Source organism: Epinephelus lanceolatus, chromosome 12 (genome assembly GCF_041903045.1).
Source record: "Epinephelus lanceolatus isolate andai-2023 chromosome 12, ASM4190304v1, whole genome shotgun sequence".
Classification (NCBI taxonomy): Eukaryota; Metazoa; Chordata; class Actinopteri; order Perciformes; family Serranidae; genus Epinephelus; species Epinephelus lanceolatus.
In genome coordinates this window covers 34968022-34991735 of record NC_135745.1, presented here as the reverse complement: position 1 = coordinate 34991735, position 23714 = coordinate 34968022, and the positions used below count along the sequence as shown (strand labels likewise).

The 23714-nt window shown below is 40.7% G+C and overlaps 2 protein-coding genes across 5 annotated transcripts; one reads left to right on the top strand and one right to left on the bottom strand.

Moving 5' to 3' along the window:
* The first annotated feature begins 1605 nt into the window (after nucleotides 1-1605).
* Nucleotides 1606-6477, top strand: LOC117264067 (uncharacterized). Its single transcript, XM_033637876.2, has 5 exons — nucleotides 1606-2061; nucleotides 3560-3659; nucleotides 3763-3865; nucleotides 3952-4216; nucleotides 5142-6477. Exons 1-5 carry the CDS (start codon nucleotides 1783-1785, stop codon nucleotides 6336-6338), a joined length of 1944 nt encoding a protein of 647 aa, XP_033493767.2. The 5' UTR covers nucleotides 1606-1782; the 3' UTR covers nucleotides 6339-6477.
* Nucleotides 6478-11802: 5325 nt separating this feature from the next.
* LOC117264070 (uncharacterized) lies at nucleotides 11803-22929 on the bottom strand. 4 transcript variants are annotated; one of them, XM_033637881.2, is made up of 4 exons: nucleotides 22530-22929; nucleotides 19017-19310; nucleotides 18242-18487; nucleotides 11803-14169 (listed from the first exon to the last, which is right to left on the bottom strand). In XM_033637881.2, exons 1-4 carry the CDS (start codon nucleotides 22827-22829, stop codon nucleotides 12778-12780), a joined length of 2232 nt encoding a protein of 743 aa, XP_033493772.2. In that variant the 5' UTR covers nucleotides 22830-22929; the 3' UTR covers nucleotides 11803-12777. The 4 variants fall into 4 exon arrangements, with proteins under 4 accessions (XP_033493772.2, XP_078029469.1, XP_078029468.1 ...); XM_078173343.1 differs by lacking the exon at nucleotides 22530-22929 and adding an exon at nucleotides 21515-21901; XM_078173342.1 differs by lacking the exon at nucleotides 22530-22929 and adding an exon at nucleotides 19495-19940 and having other exon boundaries at nucleotides 18242-18484.
* Between the last annotated feature and the right edge of the window lie 785 nt (nucleotides 22930-23714).

Below are 23714 nucleotides of genomic sequence, written 5' to 3'. Positions count from 1 at the left end.
TCAAAGTAATGTAAATTAATATTGTACTTATGAGTACTTTAAAAACATAAGTGCATAAATGTTGTACTGAAATTTGTTCTGAGGGCTTTGCTGACCTGCATTGTCCAAAAATATGCCAAAAGAAGAAATACCTGCATGGCGGAAAGATGCAAAACAACAGAATTAATTAAATTAACTTTACCCAAACCCTTTTTAATCCATAATATTTTAAGTAACTGTAATTACATATTTTTTCTCCATAACTATAAGTGATTACAAGTAAATTAATTTAATGACATAACTCTGATACATGTAACTTGTGACTGCCCAACACTGAATTTCAAGATACTTTTTATTCCTGTTACCTGATGTGTATACTATGAGATCAGAGTGGATTAAAGTATATTAAACAGGGCTGCTGTGACACCACTGAACCTCAGAAGGGTTTGAATGTGTATTTACACATTTTTGTGGCAACAGGGGGCAAAAGGAGGTTCTTCAAATAACCTCCTCTATGAAGGGATCTCTAAAGAACCAACAAAGATGTCTAAAAGAATCATCAATAAAGGGTTCCCAATTGTTTCCCAACAAACTTGTGGAAAACCCTGATCTTTAGAAAGTTATTTGTTAACACAACAAAATGTAATATGTAATGTGTGCTGTACATTATAGAGGGGGAATACACTTTGTGGCAGACTGAAAATGTAGTCTGTATCCCACTTTAACTTGTGCTGGGAAAGCAGAAACTCCATATTCACAGAGGTCATAAGACATGATCTGAAATAAACACAAAACAAAATACTTGATGGTAGGGCCGTGTGGTGCATTATGGAGGAGGTTACGTATTTTGGCAGACTGTATGTCCAGTGTGGTAGGACAAACCTCTAAGGTCAGGTGTGTAGGATTTAGGGGCATCTATTGACAGACATGGTATATAATATTTATACTTACTTAGGGTGAAATCAAAGCATAATGTCCACCTTCATTGTATACATGTGCGCAAATACAATTCCTCTTAAGAGGATGGTTTCTTCTTCTCCTGCTGCTGCTTCTTCTGCTGCTGCTGCCTCTTCTCCTTCTTCATCTTCTTCTTCCCCCTCCTCCTTCTCCTCCTCCTCTCCTTCCTCTCCTTCTAATAAAGTTCCGGCAGGCTGTACGCTCCATTTCCGTACGCCGGTGCACCGCTGTACAAGCACCAGGGAGAGCCCGGGTGGCTGTTTAAATGGGAGTGTAATCATGAGTTTAATCTGTCAGCCAGTGGCAGCAACCACACCAGCAAACAATCAACACAATCTATGATTCAGCTTATTGAAACTAACTCTTGTGTGTTCCTGAGTAAAGTTAGAAAACTGAACTGTACAGATGAGAATATCTCTGTGGAAAGTATGTGAATTACTAAATATTTGTTTTGTCTTATAATGTAAAAAACGACAGCTGTCAAATGGTTTTCTGCCTCCCTGTATTGAGTGCACCGCAGGCGTACACCGATGGCGAAGTAATGGTGCGGACCCTTTTTCCCCCCCATGACCCGCCGTACTCTGCTTCGGATCTAACCTTAACCAATCACACGCCTCATACATAAGCCCAACCAATCAAACCAACACAGCTAGCGACTGTAGCCAATCAGAGGGAGAGGGGGGCGGGTCAAGCCACCGTGGAACAGACATGGCTCCTATCTGTGTCAGCTTCTGTCCATTTGGGACGTTGTGATGGGAGTCCTCGTCGAGCTTTGTTTTCCAGTCACCGGAAACATCGAACTGTTAAATCTACTTTACATTTATAGAGACGAAACTTAAACCCAGGATGTGCTCCGTCCTCGGATGTAGCTCGTGGCGTCGCGGTGCGCAACGGTTCAAGTTACCGGAGGATCCAGAGAGGAGGCTGGAGTGGGTCCAGTTCATTCTGGAAGTCAACGGTCAGCGGCTGAAAGAATCGTCCTGGACTGATATCACCATCTGCAGACACCATTTCACTGAGGACTGTTTCATAAACCAGACTCAAAGCGGGACGGTCCAGCTGAAGTCCGGTGCTGTCCCATCACTGTGTGTCAAGTCAGACCCCGACGAGCCTGAACCGGATCCGGTGAGACAGCAAACATGTTAAATTAACCACTCTAATACATAGAAATTCAAGTTACCTATTCCTACTGACACAGCATATCAAATGCTACACACTGCTGTTGACACCATATTTGCTTCCGGGGTTGTTTGTTTTGACACATCCTGTTGAGTGGACGGAGTTTATTTACAGTTCATTTAAAGGCGCTATCACGGACTATTAATTGCTTATTAAATTAACACATCATTTAAATTAATTATTACAATGTAGGCCAGAGTCACAGCACAAATATAACTGCCAAGTGCAGTAGGCAGTTTGGTAATTTGTTATTTTATTTTTTTTATTTTAGGTATTTATTTTATTGAATACAGTAACGGCACACTAACAAACCAGGGTTGCCATAAAACTTCAAGTAATAGCCCAGGCTATTAATTGCACCCAGCATGCCGACACAATACCCCGTCATCCTGTTAACCTTTTGAAACCTGCAGCAAATTGGCTTGATTTCTTTTAAAAACATGGGAAAAAGGCAACGAGTTAAATGACTAAAAAAATGCAATAAATTAGTTAAAAAAAAGAAAAGAAAAGAAAAAAATAATAAAAAACTACAAAAATAGTTTACAAAAAAAGAAGTTAAAATGACCTGAGAAGAGTGTGTAAAAATATAATTCTGTAAAATGTAATAATAATAAAAATAATTGTAAATATAGTTTGCCCCTGAGCTTTTTTCCCCTAGTTTTATTTTATTTTATTTTACTTTATTTTTTATAAATATTATTAATAATAAAAAAAAAATCTAAATCTATTTTTTTTCTTTCTTTTGCAATTAGTGGGACATTTTTTAACCAAGTTGCTGATTGCCATTTTCCCATATTTTTGACAGATATTGCACCAGTCAGCTCAGGGTTCAAAGGTTTAAATAGTTGTGAAAGGCGTCTGAAAGCAACACAAGAAAAGTGATGTCACTTAAGGTGTCAAAGGGTTAAAACAACTTGGATTTATTTTTTTGATCTTTTGATATGAGGATCCTTATGTACTAATGTACAGGGAAATCGAGGAATGGACAGATAATTTGAGGCAGCCAACAGCAAGCTTTTATACATCGGAAGAACTTATACTAAAGAAAATGAACTGCTTGGCAACCAGACCAGGCCTCTAATTGAGACAAGCCTTTATTTGTCAAAATGTGTAGTCACATCAGGCTAGTAAAAGGGACTGGGTGTTTAATTGGGACTTTTATCAGCATATCAACCTAGCCCTATATTACTGTTGATACTGTATAGTGAGCACTTGCCATGTCTTTGGTGTAGAGATAATAACATTTACATACCTACTGAGCCATTCAACATTAATATTGACAGTAAATCTTAATTTTTTTCATATGAAATTAATCACGTAGAACTGTAAGGTAATGGAAACATCAGTCAAACAGAACTTCTGGTGTGTTCTCTGTAAATGTTGGTACAACTCATAGACAGCCTGTGCTACAACTATAAGCTTCTCCTTTTATGACTTTGTGTAGGAGCCTATAGAAACCAGAGAAGCTGCTTCTCAGTGCGATCAGCCTGAAACATGTGATAGTCCATCTTCCTCCTCTGAAGAATCAGAGCAATTTTCAAGCGGTAAGAAATTTGATGTTTTTATGTGGTAAAAAAAATATGGATGGGGTGTTCACTCAAATGTGTTTGCTTGAAGTGAGCAATGAGGGCTAAATTTAATTTGCAGCTGCCCAAGGAAGCCCCGCACCATGTGAAGCTTCAGACGTGGTCATGCCTGATAATGGTCAGATGCTGCAAAACATTGAAAACTTTGATATGATCAGGAAAAAGTGAGTTCATCTTTCTTTCAACAGTTGGACTTCAATTACACCTTTAAAGCTGTATCTCACCATGGTTTGTGTACCTCATTTTTCAGAGCTGCACTTCTGCAGATGAAAGGGAAGTACGTTGTGAACGAGAAACGTCTCCTCCAGTTGTTCAGCCACAAGTGCCCGTTGTGTGGCTCTAAATTAAAGATGGAGAAGGTCACCTATGGGGTGGTCATCATCTTGAACCAACAGTGCCTCAAGTGTAAATACAGACACCAATGGAAAAACCAACTCAATGCTAAAGCCCCAACAGGTGAAGAGCAAGACCTGATGGAAGTAGTGGAAGTAGACTTAACTCCAGAGGGCCAACAGGTAGGACTAATAGGCACATACCACAACATATCCAGACACGCCATCTTAAAACATAAAGGGTAACTTCTGTATTTTTCAATCTGGACCCTATGTTCCCATGTTTTTTTGTGTTGGGGCTGTTATACTAAAAAGTTCCTACTCTTTAACAAAAAGTCGAACACTGTAGGAATCATTTTTATAATGATGTCTGTAAGTGGCAAAAACAAGCACTTTCATCATTTGTAAATTGATGGTGCATATTTCAAATGCTGCCAGATGCAATTTCAAAAAATTGTTGCTCATATTAGTCACTTAGTAACAGTAATTGGGGATATAGGGTCTAGGTCAGTGATACTCAACAAACAGCCCACAGGCCAAATCTGGCCCCCGATAGTGAAAATAAATTGATTCACACTGGGATTTGTTTTGGACTTTTAATATAAATACAGTGACAGAGTGCATAAAAAAGCATCAAAATAGGGCTGATTTATCAAAAAAAGTGACAGGAGAGGATCCGCGGAGTCCCCCGACAGAGGGCCAGTCTATACCCCAAATGACCTTATCATCAATCATACACAATCCACGCAACCCCCCCCCCCCCCCCCCATGTTTTTTTTTTAAAGCAACTAAACTATGTTGATAATCAGACACTATATTTGTCAAAGTTATTTATCAAGCAGTGAAAAAAGCTACAATTTCTCAGCGTCTGGGAGGTTTGCTGCTTCTCCTTGTCATATATCATTGTACACAGAATATTTTGGGGTTTCGGACTTTTGTTCAGACAAAACAAGACATCGCGTTGGACTGTTGGCTGTTGTGATTGGCATTTTTTTTTTGTTTTTACATTTCATAGACCAGATGATTAATCGCCTCTTAATTTGGCTGTAATATTCATTTTGTACAGACATTTAACTCATACCCATTCTTGTCATTATGTCTTTAACAGACAACCGATGATATCACAGGCGTGTCTGAGATTGTCACTGTTATCGGTGAGAGGGATGATTCCATGGATGAAACGGAGGAATCGGGCGACGAAGGTGAAATGGATTCAGACGAGGATTGGAATCCAGCGGACAGGATTTCATTGGCTTCCAAGCTTCGTGATAAAACTAAGGAGGAAAGTGAAGATGAAGAGGAAGAGGAAGATGAAGATGAAGAGGAGAAGCAAGAATATGATGACTATCCTCCACTCCCCCTCAGATTCAGTCAGCTCTGCACAGAGTGTGGAAAGTTTGTGAATAAACACAAGCCTCACACGTGTGAGCACAAAATTAAACCCTATGCTTGCAATATATGTGGAAAAAGATGCGTTAGCGAGAACGCGCTGAATTTTCACAGCAGAGTCCACGACGAAAACTATGAATATCAATGTAAATTCTGCCATGCTACATTCAAAACAAAGGCGGGTAAATTCACCCACGAGCAGATCCACATAACTCAAGGAAGACCGTATAAGTGTCCTGACTGCTCAGAGACATTTGCCACAAATAAAGAACGTGCAGTCCACCTGGAGGAACACAGAGGCCCCCGACAGGTGGAGTGTCACATCTGTGGCATTGAATTCCGTTCGCCACCTTATCTCCAGAGACACCTAGCTGTGCACACGGGAGTGAAGCCGTTTAAGTGTTCAGTGTGCCAGCGCGGCTTCAACCAGGCAGGTCACCTGAAATCCCACATGCGTCTGCACACAGGAGAGAGGCCTTTTAAGTGTCAGCATTGTGACAAATGCTTCAATCACAACGTGAGCTTGAAGAGTCACGTCCAGCGTTACCACTCATCCAATCCTGCACCTGAACGGAAGAAGGGTAAAAGAAAGAAAACTGTGAGCGACGCTGCTGATGCTCAGGAGAATGGGAACAAGAGAGATGGAGATTCAGGGCTCAACAATGTAGAAGAAGAACAAGACACAGAGGAGGAAGTGCAGGAGATAATATGCAGACCTCTGAATAAAAGTAGAAGCACAGGTAGACCCATAGGTAGGCCTAAGACGAAAGCAGCAAATGCTCAAGGCCAGCGTTCAAACAGTAAGACTGCCAAAGCGAAGGCACGGAAGCGAAAGAGATCACATTACAGTGATGAAGAAAGTGAGGACGAGCTGACGGAGGAAAATAGTGAGATAGTGACATCGAGCACAAGCTGATGAAGAGGAAACGCCAATAATCCTGAGAGTGACAGAAAAAGGTACAGCAGCCAGAACAGTGGTAACAACTCAGGGAAGTGCAGGGGACGACCAAGAAAGAATCAAGTCGTTGAAGACACTTATAAAGACATTTAAAAAGTTATTGAGCTGAGGACTTATTAAGATAAATACAGTTCAGAGTGTCATACAGACGTGGACGGTTTTTCATGACATATTTGAATAATATAACATGAGAAACTAAACATGCACACTCAGGCTGGGGACTTCTCAAACTTCATTAAGACATCATGTCACTTTGATTTCAAGATACTTTTGAATCCTGTTCACTGATGTGTATACCATGAAACTAATCTAGGCAAATTAGATTAAACTTTGTTGATGTTTAGCACCAGTTTCAGTTTTCCTTTGTGTTATAATGTTCAATAACTCCATAACACCATTATGTACTGCATAGGAAGCAAATACAGTGAGGACAATGTGTCGATACTGTGATATCAGTCAAGATGTTGTCTTAGATTCTGGATATTGTAAAATAGTAAGAGTTGTCGAAAACAGTGTGTAAATATTTTGTTAAAGCATCAGTAGTCAACCCTACAATATCACTGTGATAAACACCCAGTGGCCACTTTATTAGGCACACCTGTTGGAGTCCAATGCAGCAGCTCTGTCATGTAGTCTACCTTTACAAAGTCTATAATGTTCAGTTTTTGTTGACATTGTCATTGTCAGAAAGAGGGGCAGAATACATATAAACAATGCCAGACGTTGCATATTTGGTGCCCTTGGCGAGCTTTTTGATTTTCTCCATATTGCCCAGTCCTGACTTCTTCACAACAAACTGCTTGAAATTGAAGTAACCAAGTGGAATTCAACCATCTCTAATTATATTACATTTACATCTGTGCTCTTCCTATAGTGACATGTCAAAATATCCTTTGCGAAGGGCCGCTGCCCCTTCGTGTAACACCCGAAGGAAACTTTTGAAAACTGTGAGGAGAAACAGATAGGCAGATAGAATGCAGTTTACATATCCAGTGTTTCTGTCTCCACCCCAATATAATGGGAGTGAAATGGCTTTAATTTGTGTTGCTCAGATCATTAAGGAATAACACTTATTCTGGAGCTCAACTCCTTTAACCTTCATTGTTTTTGGAGGTATAAGAAAAGCATTGTCTCTAAATATGGATAAATACAACCAAATATGTCTGTAATGGTCAGATTGAGGAGAGGTCTACTATCACAGCCACTGAAACTTTACTTTTGCACACAAAGATTTATTGTTCGAACAGACGAACTTGTTTAGCAAAAAAGGGGGAGCAAACACACATGGGTTTAAAATCTGAAAGAAACAAATACAAAATTAGAACTTAAGTCAAATTAAACAAATGTCCATTTTAATGAGGGTAAATCATGCTCAGTTAAACTAATCATGCACAGGATAACCTAAAGAGAAAGAAACTGCTTACCAACACTGCCACACTATGTGAAGATGAAGAAAGAAAGAGTGAAATGGTGTTTAAATGGGTGAACAGGTGAATGAGTGAAAGGAACCAATCAATTTAGCCTAATGATATCTCTGGACTGCAGCAGCTGAAATGGACGACTTTGAACGCGATTTTGAAGAGTTTCTTGTTGCAGACACAGATCCAGAGCCATACCTGTTTGAGCCAGAGTGTACAGATGAGGAATTCCAGGTGTTGGATGCTGAGCGGGCGAGAAGAGAGGCTGTTTGTGACTGTCTTACCTTTTGCTAAATACCAAAAACACCGCAAATTCTCCTTGTACATAAACTTATCGCTAATCAGCTGAACTCCAGACGCAGCAACATAACGTTACCGACAAACAAATTTTGCAGAGTAATGTAACGTAGGGATATCAGTGTGGTTAGTCATTTCAACAGTAAACCCAAAAGCACTTTATAATATGATTAGAGTAAGTTACTTACCACAGCCTCAGGTGTTTCCCTTTGTCCTCTCTGTCTGCCGACGGATGGGTATGGAAGCCCATTTCCGCCACTTGATGGAAAAAAATAAGATCTAATAACTCAAAATAATGAGATACTAAGTCAAAATAATGACTTACTAAGTCAAAATAATGAGATACTAAGTCAAAATAATGAGATACTGAGTCAAAATAATGAGAAGTCAAAATAATGAGATACTAAGTCAAAATAATGACTTACTAAGTCAAAATAATGAGAAGTCAAAATAATGAGATACTAAGTCAAAATAATGACTTACTAAGTCAAAATAATGAGAAGTCAAAATAATGACTTACTAAGTCAAAAATAATGAGAAGTCAAAATAATGACTTACTAAGTCAAAAATAATGAGAAGTCAAAATAATGACTTGCTAAGTCAAATGAGATACTAAGTCAAAATAATGACTTACTAATTCAAAATAATGAGATACTAAGTCAAACAATGACTAAGTCAAAATAATGACTTATTAATTCAAAATAATGAGATACTAAGTCAAACAATGACTTACTAAGTCAAAATAATGACTTGCTAAGTCAAAATAATGAGATACCAAGTCAAAATAATGAGATACTGAGTCAAAAATAATGAGATACTAAGTCAAAATAATGAGAAGTCAAAATAATGAGATACTAAGTCAAAATAATGAGAAGTCAAAATAATGAGATACTAAGTCAAAATAATGACTTACTAAGTCAAAATAATGAGATACTAAGTCAAACAATGACCTACTAAGTCAAAATAATGAGATACTAAGTCAAAATAATGACTTACTAAGTCAAAATAATGAGATACTAAGTCAAAAATAATGAGATACCAAGTCAAAATAATGAGATACCAAGTCAAAATAATGACTTACTAAGTCAAAATAATGAGAAGTCAAAATAATGACTTGCTAAGTCAAAATAATGAGAAGTCAAAATAATGAGATACTAAGTCAAAATCATGAGAAGTCAAAATAATGACTTACTAAGTCAAAATAATGAGAAGTCAAAATAATGACTTGCTAAGTCAAAATAATGAGATACCAAGTCCAATAATGAGGTGAATGAGTACAGTTACAGCCTTCGATAATCCATACTCTTCATCTCTCAGTCACGATGGACATCATTGAGGGATACTTACTCAAAACAATGAGTAATAACTCATGTACATCAGATATGCCACACACTACACTTTAATGTGACGTATGGGTATGTTTGGCTACTTAAGTAGTCTACAAATTACAAAATGTAGTAAAATAGTGTTGATTTTTAAGTGTTCTGTTTGGCTAAGACATAAAGTTAATTATACAACAGTTAGTTCCGACCCAGTAATTTGACTGGACGAGAAGCATTCCCTGAGTGCTGATATAGAGTATAACATCACTGGGACTTGTAACAGTAAAATCACTCCGCTCACAGGTGTTATAAATATAAACACAACCGTTAATTAACCAACTGTCACACTCGCTACATTGACACAAACTGACACTAGCGTTACACCAAGAAGATGGATATTTTCCCCCAAAATTACATTTGAATTAAATTATGAGTGGTCTTCAGGAGACGACGAGGAAAAGGACAGCCAGGACTCTTCTGTGCAGACCTCCAGGTGTGTTTGTGTAACATTAGCCGACCTCGACAAACTGGAGAGGAGCAAAAATTAAGCGAACACGGTCAGGAATGATCAATGATCATTTGATGAGCCTCTTCAAACACTTTGTGCTGATTTCAGAGGCCTCGTCATGCCTCGCTCTTATTAAACTGTTCTGTCTTGTTAGTTCGCTTAAAGATGCACCATCAACAAATGGCTAGAGCTAAGTGAAAAATATAATTTGCTGAATAAATCTATCATGCACACTGAACAAATTACCATATTATCAGTTACAAGCGGTCTCTGTCCTTAGTTTCAAACCTCTGTGACTCATGAGCCAAAGGACAATCTGACAAAATCATTCTACAAAATTCAAGTCTTAAATTGTGTGTGACTGATTCTCACATTTCCCAATACGTGGCAAAGTGATGCGACCAAACAGGAGGCTCACTTTGCATTTTGTCTTGTTGACCTTTATTAAAACTGCAGCTGAGTGGTAGTATTGAAAATTAAGAGCTTGTAGTAAACACACACTCAGCTTGATATAAACTCTGTCAAGCACCTGATTCACACCAACTGTTAAATGAGAGGCTTTAAAAATGACTCGACTACCTCTTGTACACAAATCCTCATTTGTGTGAAGTGTGTCAGTGCAACCTCATAGCACTAAGGTTTGCAGCTCATTAAAAGACAAAATAAACACTGTTTATTTCAGTACTCAAAACATTAGTCCACGTTTAGATCTGCAAACTGTCGGCATATCTAACACACTCAGCAGCCTTGGGTTTGCCCAGCAACAGGCTGGAGACTCAAAAAAAACTTGATGGGCCATGATGCTAGCTTCAGCACTGGCACAGAGAGAGAAAGAGGAAGAGGATAAACATGTAAGCGTGGGGATTCATTCAGGCTTTACGATCAAAGTGGGAACTCTGAACACTCGTCCATTTAAATTCCGAATTGGAAGTTAGGGGAAAAAGTCAATCGCTCAATCGTCGTCTCTCCTTTGGCAAGATACCGAGCACACACCAGCTCCACTGGAGTTGGCCGGGGACCAGTTTGTCTGAGTTTGTTAATTGAAATGTGAATCTTTCCCTCACCACACTCTGTAAGCTAACGGACAAGGCAGGATGACAGACTCTCACAATGGCAGTTGGACACATTTATTTGTAATTTTTTTCAAATGTAAAAATCTGCAATCACATAAAGGCCCACACTGTTGTCTACAAATTGCATATGTTTAACATCATGTACTTGTTAGTTCCTGTGCGGTATGAAAATGCACTTGCAGAGACTTGAAACATACTTGGAATAGAGAATTTAAAACAGTGAACTGTCTCCAGGACTATATTTACATGTTTCTTTATTAACCGGTATTTTACTTCCTTATATACTTGTGTTCCAATACAGGTGCAAGCAGACTCTGAGGTCCTTAAACATGTCCTATGATGAGTTTCAAAACAGTCCATAGTGATAAACCATAACTAACTTCTCTTCACTCGCATGAATCAGATTCTGTATCTCAAACTAGTTTCAACCTTCAGCAACCATTTTTTTTTTAGGAAAACTAAGCCCCATTTCAACCTGGAAAGTAGCAAAACAATCCAAAATGCTCAGCAGCAATGTTAACAATTTGTAGCTAATGTGCTAAACAATACAAAACCATTGGCACTGTCCTTGCTCTCTGAGCCCACACTGATTAGTGTGCTGTAGCTTTATAGTGAATAAGTAAAGACAAAAGAAACAATGGCTGTGCCACAGTACCCCGACCTCGGTATAAATGTTGTTTTTTTTAGCTTGAAACTTACATTATTCTTATAATACATGAATATAGTACATATTTCCCAACGGTTATACCATTTTCCCGACATCTAGTGACCTAATTCAATTACCTTACGGTACACTGATAGTCACTTTTTTTTTTTTATTTTTTTTTTTTATATAATGTACTCGAACTGAATACAAATATCTGATTTTTTCACTTGATTCACTGACTGACCCTCCAATACTGCACAGTAGAAGATGATTTAATTCAGGCCCTGTCAACAAATACACAGATATTTTTGAACATGTATATTTTCCTCTACGTTTTGGCCTCTCGTCCACATGTGAACAGAGTCATAGGTCACTAAAATGACTCTGGGGGCGACTGAGGCTCAGAAGAAGAGTGGGTCGTCCACTACTCAAACTGTGCATACCCACTGCTGCTTTGTGTAATGAACATGTTAGTTTATGTTCTGTTAGCACTGCTTGGTCCAATGACTACTTTACACTTAGATGAGTATTGCTTCACCACTTTACAGATGAACAGAGGTGTCTGTGGTGGCCAATGTGATGTGGTCCACCTCAACAGCTGCAGTATAAAGTTGCAAACCAGCAGACAGTGGGACAGTTTTGAGAGTGGGATTGTTGTTGATGAGGAGTGGAAAGAAAACTTTCGATTGTCAAGAGCATTACTCGTATTTTTAAGTGAGCTCCTTTATCCTTATGTTAAAAGGGACTAAATGGTGATGAGATCTCCAGTCAGAGTTTTGAAAAATTTAACATTAGCCTGTTAATATTACTGCATTTGCAACAACAGGAGAATGTGGGAGAAGGCTAACACCAATGATCATCTGGAGGTGCTTTTGTTTTCTAGTGTGTATGAAGATATTTTGTACAATAAAAGTCGTATGGACAGATTCTTTTTAAAACGGGGGAAAATATCAGCTTTTAAAAATATCTGTATATGTGTAGGCAGGGCCTCAGAAAGACGTTGGCCTGTGTGAACGTTTTGTTTCTCATATTCCAAATTGTTTTACCATATCTTTGAGAGGTATCAGTCCAGTTTTCTGCCGCTTCTTTCTTTTTCTCAAAACAAATTATTCAGCTGTGTGTTTTAAGCATTTTCAGACCTCTGGATTCTTCTTTGGCCTTCCCCTACGTTTCCCTGAGGTCTTACCGCTGCTCTGGCTGCTGTACCTCTTTTTCTTTGTTACTTCTTCTGGGTCAAAATCAGAGTCACTGTCATTTTTTGGTCTTCCTTTTGATTTCCCTGTGCTCTTCTTCGCTGTCTCCTCCTCCTCCTTCTCCTCTTCTGGTGAGTCATAGGATATGTCACTGTCTGATTGCTCGTCTTCACTTTCCTCATCGCTGGAACCTGTTTTCTTTAACTTCTGCGCCTTTGATTTTGCAGTCTTAGTGTTTGAACGTGAGCCTTCTGTTTCCCCTGCCGGAATCAAGTTGCCTGCTGCGTCCCTCTTCGGCCTTCCTCTGGGTCTGCCTGTGGTCCTCCTTTTACTTTTGCGCTCTTCTGTTACCTCCTTCTGCACCTCCCCTCCTGCATCTTCTTCTGCATTGTCAAACTCAGAGTCTGTGCCTTTCTTAATCCCACTGTCCTCTGCATCACCAGTGTCGCTGGTCCCTTCTCCCATCTTAACCTTCTTCTGTTCATGTCCAGAAGTCGATGAGTGGTAACGCTGGACATGACTCTTCAAGCTCACGTTGTGATTGAAGCTTTTCTCACAATGCTTACACTTAAAAGGCCTCTCCCCTGTGTGCAGACGCATGTGAGATTTCAGGTGGCTTGACTGGTTGAAGCCACGGTGACACACTGCGCACTTGTAGGGTTTCAATTCCGTGTGCACGATAGAATGTCTCCGCAGATGATGAACATCCTTAAATTCAATCCCACAAACTCCACATTTGTACTCCTTCGGGGCCCTTCTGTGATTCGCCAGGTGGGCTTTGCGTTCTTTACTGCTGGCAAATGTCTTTGGGCAGTCTGGACATTTATAGGGTTCTTTGCAATCTTGATGGATCTGCTCATGTTTAAGTTTGTCCACCCTCGTTTTGAAGGTAACGTGGCAGTATTTGCAAGGATGCTCATAGGTTTCATCATGGATTTTGCTATGATTTTTCAGAGATGTCTCGGTAACACATCTTTTGCCGCAGATATTGCAGGAAAAGGGCTTTATTTTGTACTCACAAGTGTGAGGCTTCAGAATATTGAAGAAACTTCCACATTCTGTGCAGAGCTCTTTAATTTTGAGGCCACCTGGGGAATCAAACTCTTCCTCCTCTCCGCTTTGGTCTTCATCTTCATCTTCACTTTCCTCTTCAGAATGCTTTGTGAGCTCTTCCACCAGCAAAATATCCTCGGTTGGATTCCAATCCCCGTCGGAATTCACCCCACCGTCATCACCTTCCTCTCCTTCATCTGACGGATCACTTTCTTCATCACTAAAGGTAACAACTTCAGAGAACACTGTGCTGCTGGGGTTGTCGTCTATTGGCATTTCCTGTGAGCAATACAATGACAAGAATGACAACCTAGCACGACTTTTTCAAGTTTATACAGCACAGAATATTACAGCCACATTACAAAAAAATTGAGCTGAAAACTATACAAGAATAGTCCAGAAGCTGAGCAGGTAAAGAAAGGCTCGTGCACTGCAGGGCTCCTCTTCAGTGCAATTTATTTACAGAGTGAAATGACGACATTTTGAGCTACCACTCTTCATCAGGTCATACAGAACAATGGGAGACGTCATCTTTAAATAGGTAAGTGGTCACATGATCAAAAACAGCTGATGCTACTTCCACAATTATTATACAAAGTGTAGAAAACAACAATAATATAGCGATATACACACTCGACTATATACCAACACATACACCTAGTGAGTGTAGAGACATAAAAACCACGAAGATGCAACATGGTACACAATTGTAAAAACATAAAGACACTTGAAGCAGTCTGAGTGCAAAAACATCAGGTAGGACCGTCATACAGCATCAAACATGCTAAAAGAGGCGCCTCTTACAATAAATGGAAATAAATGCATGTCAATGAGCAGCCAGGGCACAGCAGTTTAAGTATTAGTGTAAGTATACAGCAAAAACAGAAATACATGCAGACCAGCAGAGTTATAACAGTTTAGAGAAAGGGTCTAATGTCACATTGTTCATTAAGGCCTTTGGGTGACATAGTGTTCAGAGTGTATGTCCAAAACAGTTCAAGTTTCAGAAGCAGATTGTTAATGTCCCGCCCTCGCTGTGGAGGTTGAACATGCTCAGTGCCCATGTAGCTAAGAGAAGCGACAGGATGGTTCATCAAATTAAAATGACAGGCAACTGGACTTTTCTGATCATGATTTCTGATGGTACTTTTGTGCTCTGAGATTCTATTCTTCAGAGGTCTGGAGGTCTTGCCAATGTAAGCAAGGCCGCAGGGGCACTTCATCAAATAAATAACATTACTGGTCTTACAGGAGATGACACCTTTTACTTTGAAAACCTTGCCAGTGTGTGGGTGGTAAAAAGTCTTTGTTTTGCGGGTGAAGTTGCACTGCTGGCAGTTGCCACATTTGTAGTTACCAGGTTCAACTGGACTCAGGACAGAGGTAGATGGAGGGGGAGAAGGGCAATGAGCCCTTACAAGCATGTTCCTGAGGTTAGGGGGTCATTTGAGCACAACACGAGATGGCTCGTCCAGCTGTCTTTTCAGGGAGGGGTGTGTTCATAAAGTGATGAAACTAAGTGCCCCTGCGGCCTTGCTTACATTGGCAAGACCTCCAGACCTCTGAAGAATAGAATCTCAGAGCACAGAAGTACCATCAGAAATCATGATCAGAAAAGTCCAGTTGCCTGTCATTTTAATTTGATGAACCATCCTGTCACTTCTCTTACCTACATGGGCACTGAGCATGTTCAACCTCCACAGCGAGGGCGGGACATTAACAATCTGCTTCTGAAATGGGAACTGTTTTGGATATACACTCTGAACACTATGTCACCCAAAGGCCTTAATGAACAATGTGACATTAGACCCTTTCTCTAAACTGTTATAACTCTGCTGGTCTGCATGTATTTCTGTTTTTGCTGTATACTTACACTAATACTTAAACTGCTGTGCCCTGGCTGCTCATTGATGTGCATTTATTTCCATTTATTGTAAGAGGCGCCTCTTTTAGCATGTTTGATGCTGTATGACGGTCCTACCTGATGTTTTTGCACTCAGACTGCTTCAAGTGACTTTATGTTTTTACAATTGTGTACCATGTTGCATCTTCGTGGTATTTATGTCTCTACACTCACTAGGTGTTTGTGTTGGTATATAGTCGAGTGTGTATATCGCTATATTATTGATCATGTGACCACTTACCTATTTAAAGATGGCGTCTCCCATTGTTCTGTAGGACCTGATGAAGAGCGGTAGCTCGAAACGTCGTCATTTCACTCTTACCTGCTCGGCTTTCCACATTTTTGAGCTCAGGACCTGCACAATTTTGTTTGTGGATGTGCATGCTTTTTGCTGCTTTTTCGTACTAAAAGCCCAGAAGCCACCAGTTTAGGGAAGCTCTCCACAGAGACACTACCCAAAGGAGAGATGATGTGACACTTTACATGATGCATTTATTCCTCATTACTCCTTTCAAAAGAACGAGCTCCGACGGCCACTGGCTGTGAGCACGTCTGCAGCTGCTCTGCCGGGCTGTGATGTTCCTATTTTTTGTTGAATCTATGAAGCTACAGATGTACTGTGAAAACTCTTTACTGCTTCTGTTAACATTAGCCAAAAAAACATCATTAAGCCACACAGGATTTGAACCCGCTGTGCTTCTATCAGATATGATGGATGCGGTAATACACCGCAGAAGGTTAGAGCACAGTTGCTTCAATAACTTGTTTGCAGTAATGTGACTATTATGACGCGTGAAATTCAGATGCAGGGCAGGAAGTGATAAATCTAAATACTGGAAATTGAGGAATGTGCCTACATAAAAGGGATGGATGAACCTGCAGGCAGCAGCTATCACCCAAAAACTGACGCTCTTGTTGGATGTGATCCATACAAACGAAAGAAAAGCAAATTTCTTCTAAAACTTGACTGACTTGCCCAATGTGGGAAGGATCGCCATTACACATTACCTTGTCCTCCAGACCTCCTAATCTTATGTTGCACAGAAAGCCAATGAAAGAGTCTAGTGGACTTTAACTCATTTGTGTGTGGTTGGATCCTCGACCGAAATGACTGCCATCTTGTTTTTGGCTGGGTAAGTAAATGTCCTTAAGTATAACTGTCCTTTATATTTCAACTCTGTGCACAGATGCATCGCTGTCAGGATAACATTACTAGGTTCACCATTGCCAGATGTCTGGTGAAATGAGGACTAGGGAGGCTGAAAAAGTATGGGGAAAAAATTCTGTGTCATGGCTAAAACACCAGACCAAAACAACATCCGACATTAGTTGGAGGAGTTGACTCCACTTCTCCAGACTGAAAATGGAGGTTTTTGATCCACTTCTACTGTTTTTTTCTCAGTTAGTTTTTTTTTTACCTCTCCCACTATTTTTGGGACTAAAGTGACCTTTATTTTTCCAAATTTGATCGATTGGAACAACTGTAAACAGCACAAATTACAGGCATTTGTGCAGTGATGGTAGTCCTTGACTCCAGCTGCCTAACCTCAACATGGATAGCGCACCAGTGTGAGGAAGTTATGTTGCTCAGCCAGCACAATCCCTGAATGTAGGTCGTGTTACACCCATAATAAACTACTGTGCCGCAGCCATAATCATAACAACCAAAGCATGAGGGCAGTTTACAAAATACTACATAATACTTTATCATAATATAACCCTGCCTAGGGCTGGGCGATAAATCCATTTTATCGATTAATTCGAATTTGTAGTTTAGGTCGATTTGTTTTAATGAAAATCGAGTTTCTCTTTAACATCCGCCACTGACGCTCCCCGCTGGGCTCCCGTAGTTCAGAATGGGCTCACCCCTCCCCCGCGTGCGCTTGATAGACAAACAACATGGCAGCGAGTGGGGAAGAACTGTGTCTTCAGTTATTTGGAATTGGTTCGGTTTTGTGGCGTCAGACACAGAACAACAGCACCCCGCTGCAAAGTGTGTTTGAAGGCTGTTGCTACCAAAGCAGCACCTCAAACAGAGGCATGCTGCCAAGTGGGAGAGGTGCTGCTCCCTACGAAATGAACAAGACCGTGGCAGCCCCAGCACCACGGCAAAAAAAACAACCTACCAAAGCCGGGGTTTATTCACATGCTGTAAGTTTTGGACCCCAGGTACATGCTAAGTCTTAAAACAATTGGGGGGGGGGGGGGGGGTGATTTAAATCGTGAATCAGATTTGTTGTGAAAAAATCTGAGATTTTTTTAGGCCATATCGCCCAGCCCTAACCCAGCCTTTCTGTATTGATGAGAGGGATTGCAAACCTTAACAAAAAAGAATGATCTTGCCCGTTCTGGAGTTTCATAAGATAGAGTAGGTTCTGAGGTCATTATACTACATTCAGAGAGTCTCGATGTGTTGTTGTGTGTTGTGTCTTACAATTCAAGTTCTACCTGTTTGATCTCTGGAGTTTCTTCTGTGCCTCCTGTCAGGTGTTGATCCACAGCTGTAGGAAGAGCGTAATTGACAAGGTTCTTCCACTGGTTTTTGTAGTCACACTTCAGGCAAGTTTGGGTGAAGGTGATGAGCACCCCAGAGGTGACCTTCTCCATCAGAAGTTTAAAGCCACACGACGGGCACTTGCGGCGGAACAACTGGAGGAGGCAGCTTTCATTCACAATATACTTCCCTTTAATCTGCTGAAAATATATCAAAATAAAGTACATAGTCGTTATATCACCCAGACCTACGCCAGAGACTACCATCAGGATACATTTGCATGTTGCGGTGTCAATAAGCAACATGACTTCCACCAAGATAAACAACACAACCTTAATATCTCGACAAACCATAACTGTTGTATTAAGCGGCAAATAACTTGTCTATTAACCACATGAGCTTGCTATTGTTAGCTAGCTGTGCTAATGTCATACACCGTACAGTTAGCAAACTCACAAGGTTAGTGTGCAAGTCAATTGCTGCTTAACGTTATGTTACATTGAAATGAGGTCGTGGCAGACGCTATGTGGCATCTAAGTTAACCCTGTAGCCTATAATACAGTGGCATCTAAACATATAAAACACTTACATGTTTGTGATAAGCATGACAAACAATACATATGTAGCCTGGAGTTCTCCTAGATTTATTTGAAATGTATGCTCTGCTGTTTTGTTAAAAATGTAGGACAGGGACAGGAAAAGATGCTACAGCTGTCTGAGCAGACTCACCTCATTCTGTGGGCTCTCCGGGGAATCGTCTGGCTCTGACTTGACACACAGTGTTGGGACAGCACGGAGGTTTAGCTGGCCCGTGTCTTCAAAAGAGTCACCGGTAAAGTGTTCATTACAAATGGTGATATCAGTCCAGGATGACTCTTTCAGTCGCTGCCCGTTGACTTCGAAAATGAACTGAACCCACTCCAGCCTCCTCTCTGGATCCTCCGGTAACTTAAACAGTAGTGCACTGCGACGCCATGAATCACATCTGACCACGGAGCACGTCCTGGATGCAGCAGTTGACCGCTAAGTGAATGACAAAAGCAAAAGCTTGCAGTTAAACAAAAGCTGCATACAGTCCTCTAAAACTGGGGTTCAGAGCACCCTACAGCACCATACCTTGTACATAAACTTATCGCTAATCAGCTGAACTCCAGACGCAGCAACATAACAAAAGCACTTTATAATTTAATTACAGTACCTTACTTACCACAGCCTCAGGTGTTTCCCTTTGTCCTCTCTGTCTACCGACAGATGGGATGGCTGTATCTTTCAGAAAAAACCTTGTACCGGTTTGCTCTGTTTTTTCAATGTAGTCCTCCCTCACAAAGTGCTCCGAGCAAATTAGCAGTCGTGGCAGGTCTTTTTGAGGTGTGTTGGGGTCCATTTGTACAGCAACGAGCCATTTTCGAAATTGCTCTGGGTTGCGAGCTGGAAACCGGTGAAACATCACAGGAGTCCCTGTAGGTTTGCCTTGAATGTTTTTGCAAGTTGCAATTCTACATTTTCGAGGCATGATCGTCTGTGTCGTCTCTTTGTTTGCTTTTACCAAGTGACCTAGCGTTCCTGTCCCAGAGCCAGCTGCAGCTGTTGCTCGCTGGTGTATCCCTCCATGCAGGACGTAAACACACTATAGTTCTGTGTATCAAACTTCTTCTAAAAGGACTCCCGTTTTTCGAATTAATGTTTAAACATGTTTATTTTAAATGCACGTGTAGAAATGCCAGCTTCAGGGTTTCTGTAACGTTTATTTGTTCACTTTTACACAGGCTACTGACCCCCTAGACTTCAATTGTGTTCGCTAAGCTAAGCCGCAGTGCTAACCGCTGAGACCCAGCCATTGGACGTACAGCCACAAAAAAGATATCCATCATGTTGTCTCAATATGAAAATGATAGAGAAAGGGCATAACTCCCAAATCGTCGGAGTACTCCTTTAAACATACGCTGTTTGAAATCACTGTATGTCTGGAATGTAGTTCCGGTTGTGCATTTGGCTTCAAAACAACTCTGATGGTGTATTTGATTAGTTTTGAGGGAGAGAGGGGGCCATACTGTTCGCCTCCACTGATAATAATAATGGCACTGATAATTAAAGGTAGTGTACCTACCCATATAACTATAGGGATTACGGCAATAGGCGAAATTGCCAAAATGTCGAACTGTCCCTTGAAGAGTTTATCTGATGACTGTAGGCAGAGGCAGGCTAATGCTTCCCATTGACTCCCAGCATTTGAGCTAAGCTAATTAGAGGTGGGCGAGCTCTGCCCGTCTCTCCCTTGTTACTGCACGCACAGTCGAAAGAATGGTATCTATCTGCTTGTCATGGACTCGGGAGTGAGGCAAGACACGCAAACAAAAAAAATATTGGCGTATCCCTTTAATTGTCAGTGCACAAAATGGAGGTGAACGGTACGCCCCCCTCTCTCCCTCAAAACTAATCAAATGACTCCAAAACGCTCTAGAGGAGCGCACCTGAGACAGTGCCATAGATGTTGCTTGCAGCCTTGCATTTGCGGTATCGTGAGCTGGACGCACCAGAAAGTTTGAGAAAAGTTTACAGTGTTATTGTAAATCATGGTTTGTAAAAGGTTGTAATTACGGCAATAGGCGAATTTGCCAAAGCGTCTAACTATCCCTTTCAGCAACTCTAAACGGTCCTGTGTGCTTGTTGTGACTCGTTTTTTAGACAGTAAATACAGTTCAATGGCCGTCCTATTTATCTTGTGCTACCAACGCCAAGCTGGCAGACCCCCGAACCATAGTAAAGGGACCTGCGAAGACCACGAGCTCCTTTAGCTTGTGTTAGCTCACATAAACAACGAGACTTCGTCTGCGTTGAAGAACGGCACTTTATTTCCAGCACTGCAGGAATGATGCACAGCCTCTCTCATCAGTGTCCGACTTTTACATAGAGGAAAATAACGCAAAAACAGCATACAGAACTGCGTAGGCTTCTTCACTGTGGCTGCTGGATGTAAACAATGTAGCACATGCCTCGCTTTCTTCCTGGGCGCATCTGTCTGACGTCACACACCATACCCGGCGCACTAACGTCTCATACCTCCTACATCAACTACACACATACAAAGCTCCACCCACCCACACACACACACACACACACACACACACACACACACACACACACGGCTCAGCCTGTAACACTTGTCTGGCGCAAGATAATATGCCGTGCTAAACGTTACAACGGGAAAACAAAACACAAGTACTTGCCTCGTTTACTGTCTGTGTGACACTGAGTGATGGGATGGCCGTGTCCTTCAAGAAAAGTCTCATTGTTTGGGTTCTGAATTCCAGTTTTTCGTAGTAGTCGTCCCGTGAAAAATGCTCTGAGCAAACTAGCATCTTCTTGACTGCTTCTTGTGGTGTGTTGGGATCCATGTTCAGAGCACCTAGCCATTGTTTCATCCGCTCCGGATTTCTAGTTGGAATTGCGTGAAAAATAAGATTTGACCATGTCTTGTGCTTATTGTAGCAACCCCGTACAGCACACGTACGAGGCATCTTTGTAAAATTCTGATTTATAAATATCTCTTTCAAAAAAAGTGTCAGTGTCCTACAAACTCCTTCACCGATCTACTGCATGAGCTCTTCTTCTTCTTCTTTCTTCCTCAGCTGTTTACTGGCGCGCATGCGCCCCCTGAGGATAAGTTTCCTATGTATTTCTTTTGAAAATCACATAAAGTGCTAATCTTAGTCTAAAAATAGATAACGTAACATAACGCGGTAAAAACGAGTCACAACAAGCACACAGGACCGTTTAGAGTTGCTGAAGAGTTTATCTGATGACTGTAGGCAGAGGCAGGCTAATGCTTCCCATTGACTCCCGACATATGAGCTAAGCTAATTAGCGGTGGACAAGCTCTGCCCGTCTCTCCCTTGTTACTGCACGCACAGTCGAAAGAATGGTATCTACCTGCTTGTCATGGACTCGGGAGTTGCTAAACATATAAAGGATAACTTAGGTATTTTTCAACCTGGGCTCTATTTCCCCATGTGTATGTGTGCGTATGATTCATAGGTACAACTCGTTTTAAAATTGGTTCAGTATTGAGGGAGGCGGATGCAACCGCGAAACGAGCTAAAACGGTAGATATGGGGGCAAATGCATCCCGTATAAGTTTGCGCATTTAAAGTGCTTTTTTTCGCCACTGACCGGTTCAGATCGCCAGTGCTATCTCTGTAAATAGCATACTAAGCGTTTCGACCATTGTTTATATAACATTACCTTCACTGTGTCTGTAGCTCTCTCTACTCGTGGGACAGCCGTTTTCTTGAGGAAGAGGTGTTTCGGGATTGGATGTCTTCTCTTCTTCGGTTGGCAGTAGTCATCTTGGGAGAAGTGAGCACTGCAGACCCGATGGTCTGCAAGGCGCAGTGTCTGGACAGGAGTGTTAGCATCCATTTGTAGCACAACTAGCCACAACTTCAGCATCTTGCCGTCCGACAAAGGCAACCTATGAAAGCTGTACGGGGTGTTGTGCGACATCCTGTTCTTGCAATTCGGATAAGCACAAACACGAACCATTGTTTTCAATCAATGCAGTAAAACTCTCAACTGTACTCTGGGACAACCAGCGCCACTCTGAGCGGCGCTAAGACAGCATGGCTCATCTGTTGTCTTTTTTTTCTCCTTCAAACTTTATTGAAAATTGCTGGCACATACAGATACGTATAAAAACAACACAAGTATGCTGGTGCAACCTTGAACACAACATAGCGCGAATGTGCGCTGAACAGACAAAAATGACAGATATAAAACAAATCACTTACAATCAAAAGTAAACAAGAAAGACATGAGAGGTGAAGAAAACGAAAAAAAAGAGAAAGGGGAAAAAAGGGTGCGAGAGTATGGGAGTCAGTTCACGTAAACACTTTATAAGTAGAGCATATATTAAAGGTTTTGATAGCTTTTTTGTTCTGTGATGGGGAGATCGTTGATATATCCTGTTCCATTTCTTTTATAAACAGAGAGAAATTAGTTTTTTTGTTTGTGAATTTACACTTGTGTATGTGAAACTTAGCCAACAGTAGAATTAGATTAATAAGAAAGAAAGCGTTCTCATCTTTACTTCTGTAATCACAACAGCCAAATAAAACGTTTTTATAGTATAAGACAAAATCTGGGAAAATACTAGTAATTATGAATTTATTAATCTCATTCCACAGTTCACAAGTAAATTCACAATACCAAAATAAATGAGAGCATGTTTCAGGAAGAGCATTTTACATCAATGTCATTCTTCAATTTTTGTAAAAAGTGTTTGACTGGATTGAATCTGTGGATCAGCTTAAATGAAACTTCCTTTACCTTATTAGTTAGAAAAAACTTCTGTGATAAAGACCAGACTTTATTCCAGGCACCGAAATCAATTCCTCCTGAAACAAGGCTCTTATTTTAGAATTTATACTT